The 26455-nt window shown below is 48.1% G+C and overlaps 1 protein-coding gene across 2 annotated transcripts in view; it reads left to right on the top strand.

The window, feature by feature from the left end:
* AGBL4 (ATP/GTP binding protein like 4) overlaps positions 1-26455 on the top strand; it is a 799994-nt gene that overhangs the window by 739399 nt on the left and 34140 nt on the right. For both annotated transcript variants that reach the window (XM_036757917.1, XM_036757919.1), the window contains 2 exons: positions 13321-13435; positions 20498-20609. In XM_036757917.1, coding sequence (XP_036613812.1) covers positions 13321-13435; positions 20498-20609 — 227 coding nt within the window. The remainder of the gene's footprint in view (positions 1-13320; positions 13436-20497; positions 20610-26455) is intronic.

Consider the following 26455-nt stretch of genomic DNA (forward strand, 5'->3'; position numbering starts at 1 on the left):
CCCATTACTGGAGGTCTCCAAGCAGACAGAGGTCATGGTCAGGCATGTTATATACGGGATTCCTGTTCAAGTAGAGATTGGATTGGGTGACTTCTACCATCAGCTCCAAGGCTCAAGGGTGCTGTGATCTTGTGTTCCATGGTGGATGGATGGGTGGAGGAATGGATGATCGATGGAGCAGAGAAGGTCAAGGCTGAAGCAGTGTTTTTTCTAAAACTGGAAGTAGAGAACAGGAAGGGTAGGACGACAGTGATTCCCTTTACCAAGAACAACAGGGAGGGGCTGATGCCAGGATGAGCCACTGGCAGATAGTCTTCAAGAAGGCAAAGAAGTGTCATGGTGTGGAGCTGGAATGGGGACAGGTTCAGGGAAGAAGAATGCTGAGGACTCGGGGAGGCTGGGCCTGCTCTGGCTGGTGTAGCCCCTTCTTGGAGCATCTAAGACCATGGGACTTCAAGCTCCCCTCACTCCTAACATTCTGTGTTATGTGTTCTAAGCTCCCTCCCAGCTCTGACATCCCCTGTTCTAAAGCCCCTCCCAGCTAGACCCCTCTCATCTCTGTCATTCTCTGTTCTTATCTCCCTCCCAGCTCTGACATTCCCTGTTCTCAGGCCCCTCCCAGCCCTGACATTCTCTGCTCCATGTTTTATGTCCCCCAGACTCATAGTCGGAGGGACAAGAGTTCAGCCTCTTCCCACCACCAGGTGTAAAGGAAAGCTTTTCTATCCTGTTTCATTTAGAGATCTACCTCCACTCCCCTCCCCTTGATCTACTTTTGAACCTCAGAATCATGGCATTCCCAAACTGGAGGAAGCCCCAGGGCCATCTACTCCAACCCCTCTGTACTGTGTCAAGAATCCTGCTAGGATATTCCCAGTGGCCAGTCAGCTTCTGCTTGGAGACCTCCCTGGAGGGGAGCTCCCTCTTCCATGAGGCTCCCAGGCCACATAAGGGCAGCCTTATTCTTAGGGAGTCTTTCTTGATATCCAGCCTAATTTTGCATCTTTTTAACACCCCTCCTCACTCTCTCTCCACCAGGGATCCTGGTTTTGCCCTCTGGGGCCAAAGCAGAATAAATCTCATTTCTCTTCCCTAAGACAGTTTGTCATATAACTCAACAACCACCAATTTCTACCTGAGTCTTCTCAGGCTAAGTGCCCAAGAATTCATTGACCTTGTCCTAGGTCACAAGGGTTATTTGTGGCAGAGCTCGAGGTCAGACCCAGGTCCTCAGACTGTCAACCCAGCCCTCTCTCCACTGTACCATGAGTGGAGGATGGCCAGATGTGAGTCGGGAGAGATGTTTTATGAAGTTGCTTCTGGATCTTGGATTCCAGATGGAATTTTCCCATTCTTCTGTCATGGGGCTGCCCAGCCCCAAGAGGAGGTCCTTAAAAAGTGTAGAGACCCCTGAAAGGGGAAGAGAGAGAGGGAGGAAACATTTCTGCTTGATGGGATTGGCAACAAAGGGAGGGAAAGGGTAGGATCAGAGAGGGCTTCCTGGAGGAGGTTGCCCTGACCTGCATACTGAGGCCCCAGCTTTCTACATGCAACAGGCACCAAAGCAATGTCTAATTGTATTTGTGCAACTAGTTTCAGAGAGAGAGGCAGCCAGGAGTGAGAACAGTGTTGGAATAGGAGTCAGGACCCTTGGGTTCCTATAGGTTAAAGGAACTGGGAATGTGTCACCAGGAGAAGAGAAGACACAGGCAAGACATGCTGCCAGATATAGCCAAGTCGATCAAGTTGTGGGAATCGAAGTCTGCCCACCTCATTTCATTTTCTTTCTTTTTTCTTTTTCTTATTTCATTTTCAAACTTAGAGCTGCAGAACCCGAGGGACTAGAGGGCTTCTTGAGGCCCACACCCTTGTTTGACAGAAGGGGAAACAGCTGAGGAGCAGGGACTAGCCTGGGTGTTCCTGTCCCCAGGTGACAGAATGATGAGGGGGAGAGGCAGAGATGACATCAGTCAGGGTCCATGTCAGGATGGGAGCTGTCTGAAAGGGGAGTGGGCTGCCTTGGGAAGGGGAGGGGATCTTCGGGATCTTCATGGTTAGCCATCGAGGTTGGAGTTCTCCACTGGTCAGGCACATTTTTATGGGGTTTCCCTTCTGTATGGTGGCCTGATTGGCTGAGACAGGCCCTTCCTACTCTTGAATTCAGTTATTCAGTGTCATCTGATGCTTATCCCACTTCTTTGTGGTGTGAAGCTGGGCAGTCACTTCCTGAAGTCTCAGTTTCCTCCCCTGTAAACAGAGTCTGTACTATGTACTTCACAGAATTGTTGGGAGGAAAGTCCACTGTAGACCTTAAAAGTGTGACCTTAAAACATGTTATCTCATGTTGTCAGAGCTGGGAGGGACCTTAGAACAGGGAACAGAGAATATCAGAGCCTGAAAGCCTTCTGATCTGTTTGGTGCTTCGCACCCCTCACATCCTCTGCACCATCAGTCTCGGTAGGGACAGCCTTGGGGGAGGCAGCCGGTGCCCTGTGCTTTGTCTCTTCTCCCCACTGAGGTGAGGTGGCTGTTCAGCTGGCTGTTAGAGGAATGCAGAGAGACTCACCGAGTCATCCGGCTTCCTGCAGCTGCTTCTTCTACCAGGCTTTCCCAAATCTCCACAATCTAAAACAGTAATGGAAGGGGAAAGCAACAAGAGGCAGAGGAGAATCCACAGTGGCAATTTTCTGCCATGTTCAGAAACCTGGACGGAGGCCTGGGGCACCGGACAGAGCTGAGCCCTCACTCCCACTGTCCTCCGTCCCAGGTGTCTGTGTCCCGGTGCAGCTTCATCAAGCGTAGGGTGACCTCCTCCAGTCCTTGATGGGCTCCAGGCCTCCCTGCCCCTCTTTGTGTGATGCCTGGATCCTCAATTCTAACCCTTCATTTATTCATCCGTCCATCCATCAATCCAACACCTGGGAAGGACCTTGTATCAGTCTCTGGGCTTGAAAGAGATGTTACAGTGCACCCCTGTTCTCATGAAATGGACAGTTCAGAGACAATGGCAATATTGATAACTCACATTTCCGTAGTAGCTTGCAAGAACTTTACAGTTTGCAATACTCATCGTCATTGTCACCCCAGCTACTACAATGGGAAGGAGCCCTGGATTTGGGGTCAGAGGTCCTGGGTTCAAATATTGGCTCTACTGTCTGTATTACCTTGGGCAGGTCCCTTTCCCTCTCTTGGCCTCAGTTTCCCTTTCTGTAAAGGATCCCTCTAGCTCTGTCACACCAAGTTTGAAAATGAAGGGAGGTGAGGCAGACTCAATTCTCCCGACGGGGGCTGGGGAAGTCGGCAAAATTGGATTCCTGTCACTTGGACCATATGTTCGTGACTCACAGTCCCACTGCTTGTCAGCATCTCAGCTGCGATGCTGGGGCAAAGCCTCCCCGTGCTGCAGCCTGAAGGTAATGATGCGGAAACCGGGGCTTAAATACTATTTAAAGGGGCCCTGCCATGCATCTCTTGTGTGGGTTCTCCTCTCCCAGCCCCACCTCCTGAAGCGGGCAGGCTGGCCGGACTGCTCCATTCCCCTGATCAGACCCCCTTCAGTGAGCCCTCATCACTTGCTGGAAGAAACAGAGTGGCAGCATAACCCAGTGACTAGCATACTCGACTTGAAAATAGGGAGCCCTGGTTTCAGATCCTGCCCCTGACACTACTGTGTGACTGTAGATAAGTCCCCTCAGTTTTCTCTCCTGTAATATGAGGGTGTTGAACTGAATAATCTCATATTCCTTTCTGCTCTAAAACCTCTGGTCCTTTGTGCCTCCAGGGGGAGACACTATGACACTATGAGCCCCCACCAGTGCATTTACCTTTAATAGTCAGCCACTAGACACAATTAGCTGAAAAGCAAAGGGATTTATGAAAGTAGCATGATAAGAACAGTAGCTGCCCTACATTCCCCTTGCCCTCATTGACTTGGGGAACTCTCCTGCAAATATACAGAGCTTGCTGGCTATAGTGAGCATGCACTGGTGGAAAGGCACATGTGTGCTGAACACACAGCCAAGGCGACTCATATCTCCATCATTAGTTCTCCCGGGGCTAGTTCTCCCTGAATCCATAACTCTTTTTTCTCTTGTGTGGGTTTCTCTTCTCATGTTCCCAGCAGTAACCTCCAATGACTCTGTCTCTGTATCTCTCTATGTCTCTGTGTCTCTGTATCTGTCTGTATCTCTCTATGTCTCTGTCTCTCTCTTTCTCTGCTTCCTGCTGGATGTGTTGTCTTCTACAGTTTGAGCAGCCCGACTGATGTTGGAGTGGGGAGGGGCAGGGAAGAGAGAGAAATCCCCCACCTCTGGCCTCTCATCACAGGGGACACCTTCATACAGCTGCTTCCTGCTTGGACTGTACCTCAGTGTTGGCAAGCTTGCTTTACAAGGGCCAACAGAATGAGGCCAGTCTTTTGCTAACTGGAAGAAAGCTGCCTCTCTGTTTCCATTATGGAGAAGTCCTTCATGCTTTGTAAGGGGTTAGGAATATAGGCACGTATGTGTGCTTGGTTCTTCATGTTAACACCCCATTGCTGTGTTACCTGTCTCCTTCTCTTCTTCCCCACCCCACACATGGATAGAAGGTTCTAGCAGAATGTCAGCTTTTGGGATGGATTTGTCTCTACATCCCCTGTACTTAGTAAATGCTTGTCGACATGTTACTAAAGCTCTTGTAAACTGTACTCTGTAAGCCAAATCACTTTTTTCTGGACCTTAGTTTGCTGTCCTATAAAATGGGGATAAAATCTTTGCCCTTGTTATCCTACCTTGCAGTGACCCAGTCAAGGTGCCATGGCCAGCAAGCTTCCAAGGGGGCATTTGTGCCCGGATCACCCAGTCTCACATCTAGTGTAATTATCATTATGCCTTGGGTATTCTGCCTGGCCTGAGAGAACAGAAGTAGGAACAACAGGGTTAGAAGAGGTCTACTTAAGAGACCTATCTCAAAGGGGAATGGGCTATCATGGGAGGGAATGAGCTCCCCATCACTCGATGTTTGCAATATGTGTTTGTTTAATTGAATCTCTAATAGGTAGGACCAGTCATTTCACATCTGTGTTTTCCTTGGCTGCCTGTTTAGCAAGCTGGAGTATGACCTAGGTTAGGAGGCAGGGGACTTGGGTTCCAATTCTGACTGTCACTGACTTTCTTTCTATGTAACCCTGACCAAATCCTTCGCATGCTCTGGGCCTTGGTTTCTTCTTCCATAAAATGAAGGGGTTAAAGCTATTGTTCAGTCATCTATGAATCAGAACTGGTCTTTGATCCCTCTGTCCTCTCCACCTCTAGCCCTTCTCAGGCTCAGCCTGTCCCTTTGTTCCCATGCAGTCTAAAGCTGTTATGAGGCTTGCATTTGCCTCTGGATCCTGCTCTTTGTGGTCAGAGGACCAGAACCAAGCTAAAGGTTCATGACATCCTCCCCCTCCTCTTCCTTCTCCTCCCCCTCCTCCCCCTCTTCTTCCTCCTCCTCCTCCCCCCCCCCCCCCCCCCCCCCCGCAGTGTGCCTGGCCCTGTGCTGAGCACTTCACACTCCCTCTCCCATTTGCTCCTCACAGCAGCCCCGTTTTGCAGATAATGAAACTAAGACCCAGAAAGCCAGTAGTAACAGATCCAGGACCAAACCCAGGCCTGTGCCGTGCAGCTAAAGGAACATCCTTCATATGCTCCACCCCTCCCCCAGTCCCAACCCCACCAATAGGATCAAGAGATTTTTAGAGACCCCTGAGTCCAAGCCCCTCACTTTAATGGAGTATGATGTTGAGGAAGAGGAGGAAGGACAGGCCCTGGAATGTACTCGTGGGGAATGGCAGAGCCAGGGTTCAAACACGGCCTCCACTGCCGAGTCCAGGGCCCTTGCCGTGGCCCTCGGAGAGCAGGAGCTACGTGGAGGGTCAGAGTGTGGCAGGCAATTGGAGCTTCCTCTCCCTGATAAGTCCCCGATAAGGTGACCTTGGGCAGCCAGCGAGCGCCTCTGTCCTCCCCGCTTCCATCTGTCTGGGACTCCAATTCCCACCCCCTACCTGTCTGGCCGGCTGTTGTGCGAATGAATGAAGTCTGGAGGGGGAGCACTCAGAGACAGCCAGAAGAAAGCAGCTGGTTCTGGGCTCCAGGACACTGCTGGGGCTGTTGGGGGACGGCCAGTCCCAACAGCGCCCTTTTCAGAACACTCACCAGACTAGGATCCCATGTGCTAGGCCGTCTTAGCACTAGAGGGCCTTTCAAGGTCACATGGAGTCCTGGGTTGTCAGAACTGGGAAGAGCCTCAGAGGATATCTAGTCTAGACTGGGCCTCCAAGCCTAGCTCTGCCCCTTCCTCACCTCTGTGACCTTGGGCAAGGGCCTGTCCCTCTCTGGGCTTTTTTCCTCCTGTTGAACAAGCTAGATACTAGATGACTCCTAGGGTCCCTTTTAGCTCTAAAGACTGCTCCTATGGACCAGACGATTTTACTGATGGAGAAATTGCAGCTAAAACCCATGAAATCATAGAAGCTCAGAATCTCTGAAATGGAAGGGACCTTAGATGGCATGGATCCAACCTTTTATCCAGTGTAGCCAGCCTGACGGGGAAGTGTGACAGACTCATATCCAGTGACGGGGAGCTTACTACCTCATAAGGCCAACTGTTTTGTAATCTCTGATGGTTGGAGATTCCAAATGTCAAGCCTCCTTCTCTCTTCCCCCTCATTATTCCTAGCTCTGCCCTGACTTCTGGGATCTCATAAACATGGAAAATTTAGAGATCTGGGGTCAGAGGATCTGAGTTTGAATCCTATACCTGCCACTTAGGACCTGAGAGCCTTGGCCAAATTATTTCCTCTCTCTCTCATTGATTCTCTATCCCACTCTCCATTGTTGCCATTCCAGACCTCCCATGACCCTCCTCCCACCCCAGTCCTCTCCTCCTATATTTCACTTAAACATTTGAGGCTATTTCCCAAGAGCTCTCTCTGACATGATCCCCCACTCATCTTCTCTTTCCCTCCAGCCTCTGATGGAGGATGGTTCTCCTGGCCAAGGCCAGCCCCTTGGTCCTCCAGCAGATTGTCCGCACTGTCATCTTCCCTCTCAATAATCTTTTATCTCTCTCTGTCTCATGCCTCCTGCCCTGATGCTTATGAAGAATACATCTATCCCTCCCTCATCCTTAGGAAAATTCTCTCCATTCATCCATTCCAGGCAGCCATCTTTGGATATCAATCTTCCCTCTTGGTTAAATGCCCCAAGATAACTATCCACACCCCTGCCTCTATGCCCTTTCCTCTCACTCTCTTCTAAAGTCTGGCTTCTTCCCAATGGAAACTGCCCTCTCCAAAGTGACCAGTGACCCCTTCACTGCCCACTGAAAGGGTCTCAGAGGTCACCTCATTCAACCCCTTCACTTTATAGTGAGGCCCAAGCATGATACAGGACTTGTGGGGGGTCACACTGGTGATGAGCGGCAGAGCCAAGATTCAAGCTCGGGTCAGTCCCAGCTGCCGTACTTGTTCCTCTTCTCAGTCCTCATCTTTCTTGGCTTTGATCATCCCCTCCGCCTGGACACTCTCTCCTCTCTGGGTTTTCCAGATGCTGCCCTCTCAGTTCTCCTTTTAGCTGTCTAACCATTCCTCCTCAATGTCCTTTGCTGGTTCTTCATCTCTATCTGCCTCCCCAGGGGTGTCCCCCAAGATTCTGTCCTGGGCCTTCTCTATTCTCTCTATACTGTGTCACTTGGTAACCTGCTGGGCTCCCAGGGTTCAATGATCACCTCTTTGAAGAGGGTCCCCATATCCATTCCCATATCCCATATATCCAGCCCTAACCTCTCTTCTGAGCTGCATTCATACATCTTGAAGTGGATGTCCCGTAGCCATCTCAAACCCCATGTATCCAAAAAAGAACTCATGATCTTTCCCCCCTAAACCCTCCTCTTTTATGAACTCCCCCTTTTATATTGAGGGTGCCACTACTTCTCAGTCACCTTGGCTTACAAGCTTGACGCCATCTTCAAAGCCTTGCTCTCACTCCACATAGCCAATCTGTTCTGAAAGCTTGTAATTTTAGAATATCAGTCATATGTGTCCCCTTCTCTCCAGCCAAACTGCCTAGTTCAGGTCCTCATCACCTTTGACCTGGACTTAATTGGCCTCCCCGTTGCATCTCTCCCCATTCTAAATACTCCCCCACACAGAGGCCAAAATGATCTTTCTAGAGTGTAGGTGTGACCATGTCACCCTCCTCATCCCCCCACCGCCAGCCCCATTCAGTAAACTCCAGTGACTACTGATTACCCCCAGGATCAACTATAAAGTCCTCTGTCTGGCTGTAAATATCCATCACAACTTGGCCTCTTCCTGCCTTTCCAGTCTTCCTGTGTTTTATTCCCCTCCATGCACTTAGCCATCCAGCCTCACTGGTCTCTTTGCTGTTCCTCACACCTGGCCCTCCATATCAATGTCACACTTTGGCACTGGCTGTCCGCCATGCCTTCGATGCTGTTCTTTCTCCCCTCTACCTCCAGGCCTCCTAAGACTCAGCCCTAATGGCATCATCTCTAGGGGAGCTTTCCCAGTCCTCCATCCCTGCCCCAGCTGCTCGTGCCCTCCTCTCAGATTGCCTTCCATCTACACTGCATGTATCTGCCTAGTCATTTACAGGTCATGGGCCCAGTTAGAATGGGAGCTCCTTGAGGTCAGGGGCACTGCTTTTGGCTTTCTTCCAGCATGGGGTTAAGTGCTTAATCAATGCTTGTTGACTGGCTGACTTGACTCATCCTCTGTTTTGTCACCTCAAAACTAAGTAGGTTGAGCCAGATGTCCTCTGGGGTTCTTCTTGTTCTGATATGTTCCAGTTCTAGGTCTAGCTGAAGATCTTAATTTGAAGGAGGAAATGCTGTGTTAGTGGCCAAGCCAGGGCTGGAGCCAGGGGCATGTGTAGCAGAAGGAAGCCAGGCTTGGATGGAATCTTTGCTCTGTGACCCTCTACTAGTCACAGCTTCTCTGGGTCTGTGAGGGTACTATGGACCAGGTGAAAGCACAAATGTAGATACTGGGGGAGAGTGGAAGACATTCTATGAAAGGCCTGTGCATCCTCTGGGCAGATGAAGCCAGGGAAAGCTCACCGGTGAGAGAATTGGCTTGGGGAACAGAGGAAGTCCGTGGTGTTTGTATGAACACATTCAACTACTTAGCCCTTCTGGTGGTCAAGGGGAATGGTGTAGGTGGGTCCTACAGTCCTCAAGAAGCCAAGGGAATAGGACTCCCTGAATGTCAGAGACAAGAAGGACACCTGAAGTCACCTAAGCCAACTCCTACCTGAGCACAAATCCCCATGGCCACCTCCTTAGGCAGCACCTTCTAGTGTTGGACAGCTCCAAGGCTTAGAACAGTCTTCAAGCCAAAGGCCCACTTTCTATGACCCCATATATGCTGCCACCTCCTGGTCTTGGCCTCTACAGCCAAACAGAACAACCATTCAGATTCTTGAAGACGGCTGTTCTGTCCCCCTTAAGACTTCTCTAAGGTATCATCCCTGGTTCCATCAACTGATCCTCATGTGATGCGGATTCAAGGCCCTTCACCATGCTGGTAGCCATCCTCTGAATGTCAATGTCCTTCCTCAACTGTAGTGCCCAGAATGAACCCAATCCTCTAGCTGTGGTCTGGCCAGAGGAGAGGACAGTGGATCTATCACTTCCTTATCCCTGGACATCAGGCCTGCCTCTCTTGATTAAGTCATCCAAGATCACCATAAGTTTTTTGGCTGCCTAACGATACCCTTGATTCATATTGAGCTTGTGGTCTGCTCGACTCCCCAGATCTTTTTCAGACAAAGGACTGTCTTTGTTTTTTCCTCCCAACTGCCGTCTTATACTTTGAAGTCATATTTTGAACCCATATGTAAGACCTTACATTCATCTCTTCTTCATCATCATTCATCATTATCTTCAGCCCAGTGTTGCATGTTATGCCTGACTTTGTATTACCTGCATGCCCTCAGGGTTAGCAGATGGCTCCAGGAGTTTGAATGGGAGAGATGACTAGGCTCAGGGCAGTAGTATCAGGGCCTGCAAGGGAACTAGGGAAGCTGCCCTTTGTAGCTGAATAGCCCATCTAGCCAGTTCCCAGAGATGTGGATGCAAAGCTTTAGGATGTGGCTGAAGGAGTCCTAGACTTGGAGATGAGTACCAGATCTTGGCTCTCATATGTGTCACATGGGACAATGGGTAAGTCTCCTGCCCTCTCTGTCCTCAGTTTCCCTACTTGTAAAATAATAAAAGCTAGTATATCTATAATGCTTTCAGGTTGGCAAAGCACTTTGCCTATGTCATCTCATGTGATCCTCACCAGCTGGGGGATCTAGTGGGCCTTACCATCCCCATTTCACAGATGAGGACATAGGGTTGTTGTGGGCATCCAATGAGATAGACTCTACAAAGTTCCTCCCCAACTTTAAGCCACTCTCTAAATGTCAGCTTCCAAGGCAGCGCCCTGTCTGGCTCTGCCCTCTGGGGCGGTGCAGAGCAGTGACCAGCCCCCTCCCCTTTCTGGTCACCTCCATCCCTAAGGATGTGTTCTGTGCTTCTCCCTGTACCGCCCCCCACTCCATCATCATGGGTCATCAGCCCACCACACACTGCCTCTCCACTGCATTGGGGGGCTGAGCAAAATTTTGGTTTGAAGCACCTGCTTTGGGATTCTCTGGAGATAGCAGTGTCCCCATGCTTCTCAACCACACACCTGGTAAGATAAGGCAGAAGGTGTTCTCTCAGGGTCAGGGGCAGAGTCCTGGTTACCAGTGGGGAGATGGGGGGAGGTCACAGCAGGAGAAGGGGAATCAGGTGGAGAAGCAATGCTCATCTCTATTGAGGGACTATAATATCATAGGATTAGGGCTGAAGAGACTTTGGATATCTAGTGCAACTCAATCATTTTGATATGGTAGGAACCTGAGGCCTGGAAGGGGCACAGGCAAAGCTGGCCAGCTAGCAGGAGTGCTGCCATTTAAATCCAGGCTGCTTTCCACAACCACCAGATGTACTGGGGCCCAATAGCATGGAGGGGCTCAGGTACTGAAATGTGGCCACTAATGAGGAACTCTTTTGACCATGAGAACAGGTAGAGAGTGATGATATATGGACAGAAATCCACATCCCTTTGGGGATCTGCCTTGGCTTAGGACTCCAGGCCTGGCTGGTCTGAGGTCAAGCATCCATTAGGAGACAACAGCCAACATGGTATCTGTTTGCCCGCTGAGCCCACATTGAAGCAGATTTCCTAATTTATTTGTTGGTCTTCATCTGAAAATAAGAGTTTGCTGGTAAACAGGAAGGGTAATGATGCCAGCCGCCCTTGTTAATGGCTAATAATTGCTTCATTTGTCCAGTAATTGACCTGGGCTCCCAGCGCGGCCTGACATCATGTTGCAGGGTGCTCAGCAAGCCAGGTCCCGTTAATGTTACCTTCGAGAGGGCTTCTGGAAGCCGAGCTCCTCCGTGCCCGAAATTTCCTCTTCACAGATGAGCAGATTAATTGGCCTGCCAATTAGCAGCTATTAAAAGCAGGGAGCGGGGATGAAAGAAGGAAGGCAGCTGCCCAACCAGCCAGGGGGAAGGTCTGGATCTGCTGCCCAACCTGCGGCTGGACAGCTGGACAGAGAGATGCTACTGACCCCAGCTAAAACCCCAGAGAAGCAGAGAGAAGGAAAAAATTGGTAGAATCCCAGACTAGGGAAGGATCTCATAGAAGTCTAGTCCAACCCATACCTGAAGTAAAAAACCCTTATTCTTCCTCCACCTGACAGCCCCACCTCCAGCCTTCTCTTCTGGAGGCTCAACATGCCCATTTCTTTCAGCTGATCCTCATAGGATATGGACCCCAGACCCTCCCCATCCTGGCTGCCCACCTCTGGACTCAGTTCATCTTGTCAGTGTTCTTCCTAAGTGGTAGCACCCAGAGCAGACCGGGACCAAGGACAGCGGGACTCACATCCTTATGGGCTGTTAAGTCTTTCTTGATGCAATCCAATGATGCATTGGCTTTTCAGCTGCTCTATAGCCCTGCTGACCTATCTCTGATTTGCCTCAGTAGCAGTCCACTAAAACCTTTTCACCCAGGGAAGGGGTATTCCAGTGTCTTATGGGACCATCAACACAGACCATAGATTGGCAAAGCTGTAATTCACTCTAGAGGCTAGCTCTCCCAATTCGCATCTCACAGAGGGAACTGAGACACCAGGTGGAGGAGAGACTTGCTCATGCTCAGGGAGTGACAGAGCCAAGAAAAGAACCCAGGGCTCCTGACTCTTAGTCTGATAAAATGAAGAAATCGTCCCCTTTTTGGTGAAAGCCCTAAGTGATAGCATCAGGATCCTACTTCTATAGAAAGAGGAGGTGGCTCCCTCTACATTGCAGGGACACCAGAAGCTGACTGACATCCCCAAATCTGGCCTCAGACACTTCCTAGCTGCATGACCCTGGGCAAGCCACTTCACCACTATCTGCCTCAGTTTACTCAACTCTACAAAGGAGATAATAACAGTGCCCACCTCCCAGGGTTGTAATGTTCTGTTCTGTGCCAAGATAGATACTCTTTCCCAGAACTGGTGCCCTTTCCGCTACTGAGCCAACTGTAAGTGCAATCAAAGTGGATTTTTGTTAATTTTTTTTGCAGTTTGGTTTTCCGGCATCCATGGCCATAACGATCTCTTGTCCCCAGGTGTTAGATATGACTTCTATGGTTCAAAACATCTCTGCCATGACCCGTGTAGATTGTGAGTGCCAGGTGTCACTTGTTTAAATTGTAAAGGTCAGGATCCTGGAGGAGTGGAGTGTAGGTATCAAGCAGGTGGGCACTGGTCAGTGAGTGGGGAACTTTAGGGTTGAAATACACAAGCTAGGATGCTGTGTGTACCTTGATCAGTCCCCACCAAGGCCTGGGGGGAATCTGTGTTTGCCTCAACTGGCCTCCTTTGAGGTTTGACGGGATTTAGGGAAATGAACAAGTTGTGCCCATCTCAACTGACCCCATCTAGACATAGGGGGAGTTGCCCCCCCTTCTCACTGGGCCTTGCCAGAAAGGTGATTAGGGAATGCTGTAGGAGTTGGGGCTCAGCAACCCTTGTGAGAAGGTTGGATAGGATAAAGTCTGCCTTGTTTGATTGTTAACCCCTTTGAAGCTGTCTTTCCTTTATAAAAGTAGGTCAAAGAACCTGTGCTAGCAGGTCATCCTGGGTGTACAGAGTGCTTGCTAATACACCAACATGACTACCAGCAAGGATGGCCACAATATTGGCTAGGTGGGGAGTGCCTTTAACTCTGCCTCTTCCCTCCTCTCCCCAGGGATTATTGACTTCCTTGTGAGCCACCACCCAATTGCCCGAGTCCTTCGGGACCACCTGGTCTTCAAGATTGCACCAATGTTGAACCCTGATGGCGTCTACTTGGGAAATTACAGGTAAGGGATGCCTCACTGGAAAGCCCATGGGTGGGAGATTTAGGGAGGCAGGAAGAAGGAATAAAAGCATCTTAAAGCACAAGCTTTGGGCTGGCCATGACCCCAGGGGATGGTCAGCACCAGCCTTGGTTGAGAGTATCTTCAGGGTCTCACAAACCAAGTACTCCTTCCTCAAATTACAGATGGGGAAACTGAGACTCAGATAAAGGAAGTGTCTTTCCTGGCCTTGGTCACAGAGCAACTTGCAGCCAAGCTGGGATTAGAACACCGCCCCCACACACACACACAATCAGACACTCACGCAGTCACACACACACACACACACACACACACAATCACACATTCACACACACACTCACACACACACTCTCACATTCACACACATACTCGTTCAGCTACTTTAAGCCTCAGGTTGGAGGAGTTCGAAGATAACCCTCAGAGTGGTGAGAGGTGATTAGGTGCCATGGAATGAGCCCTGGCTCAAGATTTGGTTCCCAGCTCCACTGCTTCTGAGCCATATGACCCTAAGTGAGTCACTCACCTTCTCTGGGATTCATTTCTCTCTTTTATAGAATGAGGGGCCTGGGGTTGCTGGCCTCTGAGGATCCCTCCGTGTTAAAATCTACAACCCTAGATGCATTTCATATTGATCAGCGGACTGACCTTCCACCCCAGAGCTCACAGCCATCCCACCCCTCAGGACACAAGGGCATTACAAACTTCAGGTCCTTGCCCCCTCTGTGGTGGGCCAATGCACAGATTTGGTTGGGCAGACATTTTGGGGGCATTTTATTTTGGTCTCCTCCTCCCTAAATCTAACCATTCCTTCAAGCCTCATCTTCCTCTAATATTCTCCAAGTGCCTCCTGTGTCCAGCAGGCTGGGTTTACAAAGATGTAGGCTTAGACCTTGCTCTCAAGGACATTAAGGGATGTCAGCTCCCCTGCACTGTCAGAGGTATGAGTTGTCCTGGCCACAAGTGTCCCTACTATGTGCCTCATCATGTATGTTCACTGATCATGTTTGTTCCTTCCTTGTGGCTCCATGGTCATGATTGTTCCCTGTATGTGTGCCATTCCCCTTGGGTACCATGGCAACCCATCAGAGAGGGTACCCCATGTGCACATGGCACAGGGGGCAGAGTCCCTTTTATTTTACTTATTATGATGTTTGTTTAAAAGAGGCAGTGAGGCATAATAGACAGAGAGCTGACCTCAGAGTCATGAAGACCTGGGTTTGAGTCTTACTCATGCCACATACTGGTTGTAGGATTCTGAGCAAGCACCTTACACTTTCAGTGCTCTTGACATCTCTTTAAAACAACAATTAACAGTGAAAGTGGGTAGAGGGAGTTTCCTTATCCAGGAGTTCCCTGGATTAATGAAATCACAGGTCTAATCCCAACTCCAATTTGGGTAACTGTCTGTTGTTTGAACTAATGTGGCCTCTGTCTGTCTACTAAAATATAGTCATCAGTGGGGGCTCATGAGCCATGGTTTTGAGCAGGAGCTAACACACAGAGTGCCTCAGATCTGGAGTCATTATTCTGGAGCACCTCCACAGAAGAGGAGGTGAGCAAGGGCTACCTTCATGCATTTAGTGTTTGTGGCTTCCTACCATGATAGAGAGAAGCCTGGGATCTAGACTCTGAGGATCAGGGTTCAAATCTTGGCTGTGTTCCTCACTACTGAGTGACCTTTAGAAAGTCATTTACCCCTCTAGCCTTTGTAGGGTTGTGGATTTGGGACTAGAATGGATCTCGAGGTCCATCTAATCCAATCCTATTATTTGATACATGGAGAAACTGAGTCCAAGGGCATTAAAATGTCTTCCCCAGCATAGGAAGAGGCAGAGCGGTATCCAAACCCTAGTCTCCTGACTCCAAATCCAGCATCTTTCCACAACATCTATAAACCTATACCCTATGCTCCTAGGTAGGGGTGAATCCTAGGAGGCAGGCAGGGCTTGGTTGGAGGGTAAACTTCATCAAAAGCACAGGATCTCTGAGATAACCTTGGTGAGATACGTCTCTTGGAAAGGAGAGAGTTGTAGAAGAGTCATGTCCATAGAAACACTGAAGTACCCTAACACTCTAACAGGTATGGGACCTCATTGGTTCAGCAATGCAGATCAGAGCCCCTCCAGACCTGCCCATATTCTCTCTTGAGTATGCCACAGGGGGAAGGGAGGCATCACCAAATTTGCTTTCCTGTTTGAGGTCTTTTGACAACCCAAGGATTTTGTGGAGCTGGCTAACCACCCAAATATAACCTAAGACTGAATATAGTAAGTGAAAGAGGTTGGCCTCAGAGATCTCCCTCCTCCAAGTGTTAACTCTTGGACCTGAAAGTAACTGTGCTCCTTGCCAACACCTTCGACTCAAGGAAAGGCAAAAAATAAGCAAACAGCCCAATGAGGAGAGCTGTCTAAAAGTGGGATACACAGCCTTGGCAGGTAGTAAGTCCCCCATCCCTGATGGTCTTTCAGCAAGATGACTCCATCTCAGCGAATTCTTGGCCAGGTAGGAGCTGGACAAGATGGCCCTGGGGTGTCCTCCAACTCTGAAAGCCCAGGTTCCCCTGAGCTTCTTTTCTCTGCCCCTTCTGTTGCCGCCCCCGCTTCCTAGCCAGTTCTCTGGCAGATGAGAAATTCTGCAGCCTTGAGATCTCTTTGGGGGCCTGGCTCCCTTTATGATGACAGAGAGGCAATTACTATGGTAATGCTTCGCTGCAGCCTCCCCCCTCCCCAAGCTGGGTCTGGGGGGAGGGGGTGGAGGAGGGGATTGGGGGGAGAAGAGCTATTGCAGGGAAGGACTCCGGCCCCATTTCTATGGTAACAAAAGGTAATTGTCGTTAAATTCCAGTTAGGCAGTGGCAGCAGGAGGCCCTACCTGGCAATTATCGATTTGTTATGCCCAGAAACATAAATAAGACCAATAAATGGATTCCGAGGTCCAGGGCTGTTTGCTTATCCCAGGCTCCATGGAGTACACATGACAAACACCTAATTAAGAAGAGAGATCCAGCAAAGTCATTTATCTTGTCATCTTGAGATATAGAGCCCCGGTTTGTACAGGGAGGGTGGCTGATGTCAGATGTACGTGTTTGGAATAAAATCCAGGCACTGTACAGCAGAAAAGCTGCTGCATTGGGACCAGGGCACGGCTGTGTGACCTTGGACCTGTCCCCTCCCCTCTTTGGCCCTACATAAAATTATCTCTAGGGCCTTTTCCCATCCTGTTGTTCCCTGTTCTAAGGTCTTAGAATTATGGTCATGGAACTTGAATTCAAAACCCTGATCCACTGTTTGCTAGCTGTGTGACCCTGGCCAAGTCACTTAACCTGGATGGGCCTCAGTTTCCTCATTTGAATGAGGAGTTTTGTCTAGGCAGTCTCTGTGGTCTGCCATCCTGTGTTTTATGTTCTAGTCTCTCCCAAGTCCTGACATCCCATGTTTTCTTCTAAGATCCCTCCCAGTTTGAACTTGATATTTTATATTCTTAGTTCTCCTCCAGTTCCAACTGTTCTATGTTCTAAGTTTTAAGTTCCATCCTGGCTCTCTGACATTTCCCTGTCCTGTGTTCTAAAGACATTTCCAGCTCAGACAGTTCCTGAGTCTGTCCTTGACCCTACAAGGCAGAATTAGGAAGAAAAGCATGTAAGTTACAGAGAGGCACATTTTGGTACCATATATGTTGGGCATCACTAGGTTGTGGCTTCCTGGAGGACAGGGATGGCTTCTGTCTTTCTTTGTATCCCCCTCATGTAGTGTCTGGTACATCACAGGTGCTTAATAAATGCTGATTGTCTTGTTGACTTAACATATAAAGAACTGGCTAACAGTGGAATGAGGCACCTTGAGAGGTAATGATGTCCCTGTCATGAGAGGTCTTCACAAAAAGCCTGGCCAACGCTTAGTCCAGGATGTACTTGAGGGGATTCCTCCCCATCTGGGGTGATGCTGACATTCAGTGCTCCAAGGAGGAGAGTGGAAATAGAGGCTGTGACTTCACATAGATCTGACTGGCTCCTCACGGGACGCCCGAGGACCAGAACCTCTCTCTGGGCAGAGAGACTTTAATCCCTTCTGTGGGTCCTTTAGCAGCATCCACCACCCCTCCTGTAACTGCACTATCTTTGCCAATAAAACCCCAAATGGGGCCACAGAGTCAGACACGACTCAAATGACAGAACAACACATGCTCTATTAGGCAGCCAAGTGGCACCACAGTGCATAGAGCGCTGGACCTGGAGTGTGGATGACTCATCCTCCTGAGTTCAAATGTGGCCTCATACACTTACTAGCTGCGTGACCCTGGGCAAGTCACTTAATCCCCTTTGCCTCAGTTTCCTCATCTGTAAAATGAGCTGGAGAAGGAAATGGCAAACCTCTCCAGTATCTTTACCAAGAAAACCCCAAATGGGGTCATGGGGAGTTAGACATGGCTGGAAATGAAACAGAAAACATGCTCTACAATCTAGCAATGCTGGCCCACTTGAAGTTCCTCTCAGAGGACACTCCCACCTCCTTGCCTTTGCCCCAGGTGCTGTGCATCAGGCTAAGTTCTGGGGATACAAAGAAAGGTGAAAACACGAACCCTTCCACCAAGGGACTCCCTGTCTAATGGGATGTAGCTCCAGCTCTGGCCAGGACTTGGGAGAGCTGGGAAGGTGCAGGGGTTCAGGGCCAGCTATGGGCTGCAGGTGTGCCTCTACCCACTCACTGCCTTCCCTGGAAAAAGATGAAGTAGAAAAGCCTGAGTCAGCAAGGAAGGTGACCAGGCTTCCAAGCAGGAGCCTAGGCCGAGGCCTGCCCCTCTCTGGGTCTCAGTTTCCTTTTCTGTAAATTGGGGCATTTGGGCTAGATGGCCTCTGAGGTCCCGTGACAGGAACAATATCCATATTTGGAGATCTCCCCCTGGTTTGGTGCGTTAGCTGGGCTTGGGCTGGACAGTGTTTGGAAGCCATGTCTAGCCCTGTTCCTGATGTCCCAGCACTCACAGTCAATCCTTCCAGCCCAGTGTCATTAGGAGATGATTGCCTCAATATGGGGAGAGACTGCATGGAGTCAGCCGCACTGGCTTGCCCAGTTTCCATTTGTGACAAATGGGAGAGATTCATGCAATGACTCAGTGTGGGATGAGGATCGGGCTCGGCCCGGGGCCCGGGTCAGGGAGATTCTGTTCTCCATCTGATTCTCTCAGGAATGAGAAGAAACTGATCACAGTGGATGGAAAAGATAGGAAACCTGGGACCAAGCGACCCTTCTCTCCTAGAGATAGCGATAGAGGAAAAGAAATCCAGGCACGGTCTGACATGCCCCCAGGTTTGGGGAAAGCAGGCTTCAGTGAGAACAGACAAAGGATAAGTAGGATTCCCCGGACTTCTAAACCCCTTTCCTATTAATCCTTTGATAGGTGAAAAAAAATGAGACACAGATGGGAGGTGACCAGCCCAAGGTCACCCAGCACGCTAGCAAGAGAGACAGGATTAGAAACAGGTTCCTGGCCTCCCCCTCAAGTCTGCACCTTGTGGCATGAGCCAGACCCGGCCTCTCCCTCTTGGGACGAGCCATCTCCAGTTCTCTGTGTGTCCTCTATAAACGGAGCCAGGTTTCTCTGAGGGCTGGAAGTCTAATCAAGAAACTCACCCATGAGAGCTCTCGGCCAAAACCAATTATTTAAATCACCTTCATGTTGAGGCTCTCAGAAAAGAGCCCAGATGGCCGGCCTGCGTGTGGAGGCAGCTTTTGCCCCCATGGTGGAAGTGTACAGCATCTTCAAGGCAGTGCTGGTTGTGGGGCTGGGGAAGCGGCTGAGTCTGTGGGAGAAATGGAGGCACCTGGGTGGGGGCAGCAGGGGCCTGTGAGCCCACAGGAGAGAATTCGGAGCTGGGGTGGACCCTGCCTGGATTGCTCTCCTTCGCTAGACTGAGCTCCAGCTCCTGTTGTGTCATGCCCAGAGCTGGGGAGGTGTGGGGGCTCAGGCATTGAGTTTCAGGCTGTGCTACAGTAGAAAGACCCCAGACTGGCAGACGGGAGAGCTGACTTCCAGGTCCAGCTCCACAGTAGCTTCCTAGCCTTGGCTAAATAGATTACTTCCTCTCTTCAAGCTTCACTGTCCTCCTTTGTAAAATAATAAGATTGGGTTAGGTTACCTATCCTCCCAGGTCTGACATTCCATGTTCTAAGGCCTGTCTGGCTCTGACATTCCCAGTTCTAAGGTTCCCCCAGCTCTGACATTCCTCTGTTCTAGATTCTGAGGCCCTCCCTCCCCTTCTTGTCCCACTCTGACATCCCATATTCTAAGGCCCTCTCAACTCTGATATTCCAGATGAGGAATCTGAGGCAGACAGGGTTCAGTGACTTGCCCAGGGTCACATGGCTAGTAAGTGTCTGAGGCTGGATTTGGACTCAGGAGGGTGAGCCTTCCTGCCTCCAGGTCTGGTGCTCTATCCACTGCACCGCATAGTTGCCCCCCAACACCCTACCCTCACAATTAGAATTTGAGGATTGGAGGAACCAGGCCACTTCTCCAAAGGCTTTGGGGCTCAGCAAAGAGAAAGCTGATTCCCGCATCTCGACAGGATGTCCTGCTGCTCCTCAGTGGTCTCGGTATACTCATTCAGGTGCCTGCCTGGGACTCCCTGGTAGAGCGTCTCCTCCTTGAGGGCAGGTGCTGACTCAGACTAGCTCTTGTCTCTGTATCCCTTAGTGACTATTTGAATTGGAGTGAGCTGAGTTGAACTGAATTGAATTGAAAATCTAGACTTCCTGACTCTTGTTCTAGTGTTCTCTTCTGGTCTTTCCTATCTCCTATCATGGAGAGAGCCCAGAACTTGGCATCAGAAGACCTAGCTCCTACCCCTTCTTCCACCACTTATTATTAACCTTATTAGAGGCCTTGGATAAGTCCTTTCTGTTTCTGTGCCTCAGTTTCTCCTTGTCTCCCTCCCAGGGTTGCCATGAGTAAAGCTCTTGCTGCCCCTCCTGGGCTGCCACTCTGTGCCCCACTGACTTTCTTCTCCCAGGCCCTGCCTGATTGCTGCTCTTGGCTCTTTTCCAGGTGTTCCCTGATGGGGTTTGACCTGAATCGCCACTGGCTGGACCCCTCCCCATGGGCCCACCCAACTCTGTACGGGGTGAAGCAGCTCATTATCCAGATGCACAACGACCCAGTGAGTGATAATGTTCCCTCTGCTTTGGGATGAGGCGGGGACTGAGATGGGGTGGTGGCCGTTGGGACAAAACCAAAGCCAGGAATTCTGGCCAGCTTTAAGGCCTAATCTCAGCTGAGATGAAGGTCCCCATTCATCTGAGGGGGAAGGAGAGATGTCAGTGAGAGACCTCAGATCTCATAGCCCCATAGGCAGAGGGCCTGAGATGCTGGGGAGAGATGCTGAGAGAGGAACAGAGAGAAAGCAAGAGAGAGATCAAAAGAGAGACAGAGACAGAGCACTGCCCATCTCCAGGTGCCATTCTGCATGCCCATACCATCCAGTCCAAGCTCTGCCTGAGCAGAATCCTTGCCACAACATCCCCAACCAGTGACTGACTGTCCAGCCTCTGCTCGAAGACCTCCAGTAATTGGAGCTCACTACTTCCCAAGGCATCCCATTCCATGTTGGGGGAGTGCTCATTGTTAGGAAGCTTCTCCTGACCCTCACCCCTTATTCCTTTGTCTCTGCTCTGAGGCCTGAGTCTCTTCTGCAGAACAGCCTGGGTGCTCAAAGGCAGCCATCATTGTCCCCTCGAGTCTTCTCTTCTAAACACCCTCAGTTCCTTCATCTGATCTTCATATCCGTCACATCCCCAGACCCTTCCCCATCCTGATTGCGCTCTTCTGATCAGCTCTCTTTTTGGCGAGATCTCACTTGAGGAGTGAGCTCTATTTGAGGGATGTCTTCTATTCCAAACAATAAGGCTTTTAGTTAGGAATCAATCATCATATCACAGGCCTCAAAACTAGAAGAAATATTAGAGCTTGCTCGGCCCAACTCTGGCTGAGCTGGGAAAGAAAGGGACTTTCCTGAAGACATAGTTACTACCAAAGCCAACATTTAATCCCAGGGCCCGTGACTCCAGACCCAGGGCTCAAGATTATTGTCTGCTCTAGGGAATGTTGCTCCCCTCCCCACCCCAGGTATACAAGAAGATGTGCTAGGCCCCCAAGGAAGAATGGGGGAGCTTAGATCTCAGGTCAGGATATCCAGCCTCACCCCCACAAAGCAAGTGTTCCCATCTGCCAGTGCAAGCTCCACCCCCGCCCCCATCCCTCAGACTCTCTGGAAACCAATAACTGCCCACCAGGAGACAGGATTTGATAAAAAGGGAATTAAATAGGCCAGGGGTCTGTCATCTGGGACCCCAGGCGAGGCTTGGGTTTGCTGACTTGTTTACAGCTTCCTTGGAGAGCCCATACTACGGCTTATGAAATTTGGAGGAGTTTTTAAAGGAATGATTGTTTTACCAACTGGCAGTTCTTGGAGCCTGTGATGAGCGATGTAATTTGGATCACGCTTATGACTCCAAGGCAGGGCTGGGGGCTCTGCCCTCCCCGCCCCCACCCACCCCCCAGTTACCCGAATCCCCTTTCGTCCAGCTGCTGCCATTGGTTTATCAGAGTCATAGAATCATCAGACTGGAAGGGACCCCAGTAACTAAGATGAGATAGTACCTGAAGCTGGAGTCCCCTCCTTCCCTTCCCCACCTGCCACACACACTGTTCGTCACAAGTGGCCAGCGAGCACCCATTTGAATACTTTTAGTAATGAGGAGCTCACTGTCTGAGATCTTCCTAATATCGAACTAAAATCTACGTTTCTGTGTGTAACTTACCTTCTATTCCTCCCCCCACAAAGTACCGTTGAATAAAATTCTCTCTGAGTCCAAGCAGAAAGAAGCATGGAAAGAGCTCACTAGAGGTCTTCTTGGCAGCCAGGCTGCCCCATGCATAGAGCACTGAACCTGCATTCAGAAGACCTGAGTTCAAATCCTGCCACAGACACTGGCTCTGTGATTCCCACCAAGTTATTTAACCTCAACAATCCTCACTTTCGTCACCTGTAAGATGGGGATAATAATAGGATGCGCCCCTCCCCCCAGGGCTATTGTGGGGGTCCAATGAGATCGTGCATAAGTCACTCTGTAAACCTTAAAGTGCTAGCTCTTGTTATCACTGCTGTTCTTATTATCTGTGAGAACCAGGACGCCCCGGGGTTCAAGCCCCTTCTGTGAAACACACGTGCTGCGCAAGGGGCTTACCGGCTTGAGACTCTCATCAAGTCTCTGAGGTGATAAGTAGAATGTGCCCATTTAGATGTAGCTGGACCGTGCAGCAGATAGAACACTGGCACTGGAATCAAATCCAGACACAGACATTTCCTCCCTAGTGACCCTAGGTAAGTCACTTGACCTCTGTCTGCCTCAATTTTCTCATCTGTAAAGTGAGAATAATGAGATAATACTTATAAAGCAGTTAGCACAGTGCCTGGCACATAGTAGGCACTTAATAAATGCTGGTCTCTTTCCTGTCACTGTCAGTGTGATTCAGCAGCCAAGAAAGCTAATATGATCTTGGGTTGCATTTTTTAAATTATATTTTTATTTATCTCATTAAGTACTTCCCAATCACATTAAATTTTCCTAACATTCATTTATTCTTTTTTAAAAATATTTAGTTAGTTTTAGTTTTCAACATTCACTTTTATAAGATTTTGACTTTTAAATTTTCTCCCCCTCCTTCCCCTCCCCCCTCCCCAAGATGGCATGAAATCTGTTGTAGGCTATACATGTACAATCATATTAAACGTATTTCCACATTAGTCATTTAACATTCATTTTTTTTAAAGTTTGAGTTCCAAATTCTCTCCCTCCCACCCCTTAAGAAGGCAAGCAATATGATACCCATTATACATGTGAAATCATGCATACCATTTCCATATTAGCCACATTGCAAAAAAATAAAGGTAATAAAAAGGAAGAAACTTAAAGAAAGTGAATAAAGTCTGCACTCAGAGTTCGTCAGTTCTCCCTCTGGAGATGGATAGCACGTTTTGTCACAGGTCACATAGAATGGTCTTGGATCATGGTCTTGATCAGAGTAGCCAAGTCTTTCGCAGTTTGATCAATGTCACAATACCAGCTGTTACCATGTACAGTGCTCTCCTGGTCCTGCTCATTTCACTTTGCATAAATTCATACAAGTCTTCCCAGGTTTTTCTGAAACCATCTGCTTGTTAATTTCTTATAGCACAATAGTTTCCATCACATTCACATACCACATCTTGTTCAGCCATTCCCCAATTGATGAGTGGCCCCTCTTAAGTTGCATTAAGGAGCATTTATCAAATGCCTACACTGGGCCAGGTATCGCTCTAAGAGCTTTACAAACATTATCTCCTTTGATTCTCACAATAACCCTGGGAGGGAGGTGCTGTTATTATCCCCATTTCACAGTTGAAGAAACTGAGGAAAATAGGGTTTAAGTGACTTGCCCAGGGTCACTCAGCTAGGAAGTGGCTGAGGCTGAATTTGAACTCAGGTCTTCCTAACTTCAAGCCCTGTGTTCTATCCACTGAACCATCTTGTCTCTAAGCAGAGTTATCTGGAATAAGAGGATAAGAGTTCCAGGCACGACAGAGATAAAGAAAGAAGGGGAAAGACCTACAAGGCAATAACATAGAAACTGTTAGGAGAGGGAAATCAAAATAGGTACCATCAAAGCTTTAATTCCATGAGGAATTAAGATACTAGGAAAGAAACAAATATGTATAAGGATCATGAATCAAAGAAGGAAAGTCTAGAGTAAACTGAAAGGGAAGAGAATTAATGAAGAAAACTGGGAAAGAGATCCTTCTTAGAAAAAGGCATGGAATTTAAAAATACATACCGAAAAAGTAAAAAGGAATTAAATAGGAAGAGAAGGGGGAATTTACTTGACTGCTTATCTGAGATTTTTGTAAGGGGAAGAATTAGATAACTGGATAAAAGCATGAATGAACAAAGAATAAATTAAACAAAACTCTAAAACTTGAGAAAGGGGAGACAAATGGGAGTTGGGAGGAGGTGTGTATGTGACCTGAAAGCAAGAAGAGAACCTTCCTTAAAGTAAAATAGACAAAGCGTGTTCTTTACAGAGGAAGAGAAACAATAAAGTCCAAATGCAGGGGGGAAAAAGGCAGCATTAGAGACAAATGGAGGAAAACTAAATGGAAGTATAATCATCTTAAATATGAATGGATTAAACAATCCAATAAAATGAAGGAGTGATATATTGGATAAGAAAACAAAAATCCTCCATCTTTTGCTTACAAGAAACATACCTAAAAAGCAAAGGTATATACAGAATAAAATTGAATGGGAAACAGGAGACAAAAATTTGTTAGACATCAGGCGAATAAAAAAAAGTAGGAGTTACAATAATGCTATCAGATAAAACAAAAACAAAAATTCACAACATGAGAGATAAGCAAAGAGACTACATTATGATGAAAGAAACCATGGGAAACAAACTAATCTTAGTATTATATAACCTTAAATGCTCCAAAAGCTTCAGCATCTAAATTCATAAGGGAAAAGTTAACTAAATTACAATAAGACATAGGTGTTAATAATAATAGCAGGGGACTTTAATGTGCCCCTCTCTCATTTTAGACAAATCTAACAGAAAAATAAACAAAAAGGAAATATAGAATTTAATGAATTGCTGTAGAAACTAGGGCTAAAACATTTGTGGCATCTTCTAAATGGGGACTCTTAAAGAATATATGTATTTCTCAAGACCATATAGAACTTTACAAAAATTGTCTGTGTTAGGGCACAGAGATAATGGAAATAAATGTAAAAAGCCAGAAATAGCAAACACATTCCTTACAGGTCATAACAGAATAAAAAAAATTAGTCAGTTCAGGTAACACAAACAAAAGATACAAACATAAATGGAGGCTCAATAGTAAAATCCGAAATAACGAGGTATGTCAAAGAACAAATCATAGAAACAATTAATAATTATGTAACATAAAATGATAATGATGAAACCATTATAGCAAAATACAAAATTACAAAATTTCTCAGATACAGCTAAAGCAGTCCTCAGGGGAAAATTATTTCCCTAAAAACATGCATTAACAAATTAAGAAAGACGAGGATTAATGAGCTGAATATGCATTTTAAAAAGTTAGAAAACTAACAAATAAGCAAACCTAAAATAAGCACAAAATAAGAGGCGTTAAAAATCAGAGGAGAAATAGACAAATTGGTATCCAAAGACTACATAAAGGGTAGATTCTTTGATAAGAGCGATAAAATTGATAAACCTTTAGCCAACTGTATTGGCAATTAAGTTGGGACTTTCTTACTGTTTTAGAATGATAAATTAATTAAGTCTCTTTGATTGAGTCTTACTAGGTGCTAAACCCCAGGCCCAAACCATTTTACTACTAGGTGCAAGGCCCCAGGCTGGTTAGCAAACTAGTTTGCTAGTTTGAGAGAGGCAGGAAGCCCCCAGGGCCCTAAGGGGAGTTGGTAACACCAGAGCCAATAGTAGGAGCCTAAGTTCTGGCCACTCAGATGATGTTTGATGATGGCTAAAGAGTATTTAAAAAGAAAGAACAGAGTTATTTGCTTGAGGCTCTCACTCCTGGAGGAGTGTTGGTGTGGGCCTCTGGGCAGCCGCTGTAAGAGCCTCCTGGCTTGTCAACCCAACTGTTGATGGTTTCTTGGTAACTATGAATTGTATTTGGTCTGTTTATAATGCATGTTTGTAATTTGTTTGTATTTGATCTGAAGTTCAGGGTGCTAGCTTTTTCCCCTGAACTAAGTGAATGATATTTGTATGTTGGACTGAAATAATTGTTAACCCCTTAACATTGCTTTCCTTAGTAAAGCAGATCAAAAGAACCTGTGCTAGCAACATTCTTGTTGTTGGGCTTCTGTTGGTCTTACATCCCCACAGCGGCTGCTAGCCAAATTATTTCAACACAAACCTGATTAAAAAGAAGGCAGAAAATCAAATCAACAAAAT

Source organism: Trichosurus vulpecula, chromosome 4 (genome assembly GCF_011100635.1).
Source record: "Trichosurus vulpecula isolate mTriVul1 chromosome 4, mTriVul1.pri, whole genome shotgun sequence".
Lineage (NCBI taxonomy): Eukaryota > Metazoa > Chordata > Mammalia > Diprotodontia > Phalangeridae > Trichosurus > Trichosurus vulpecula.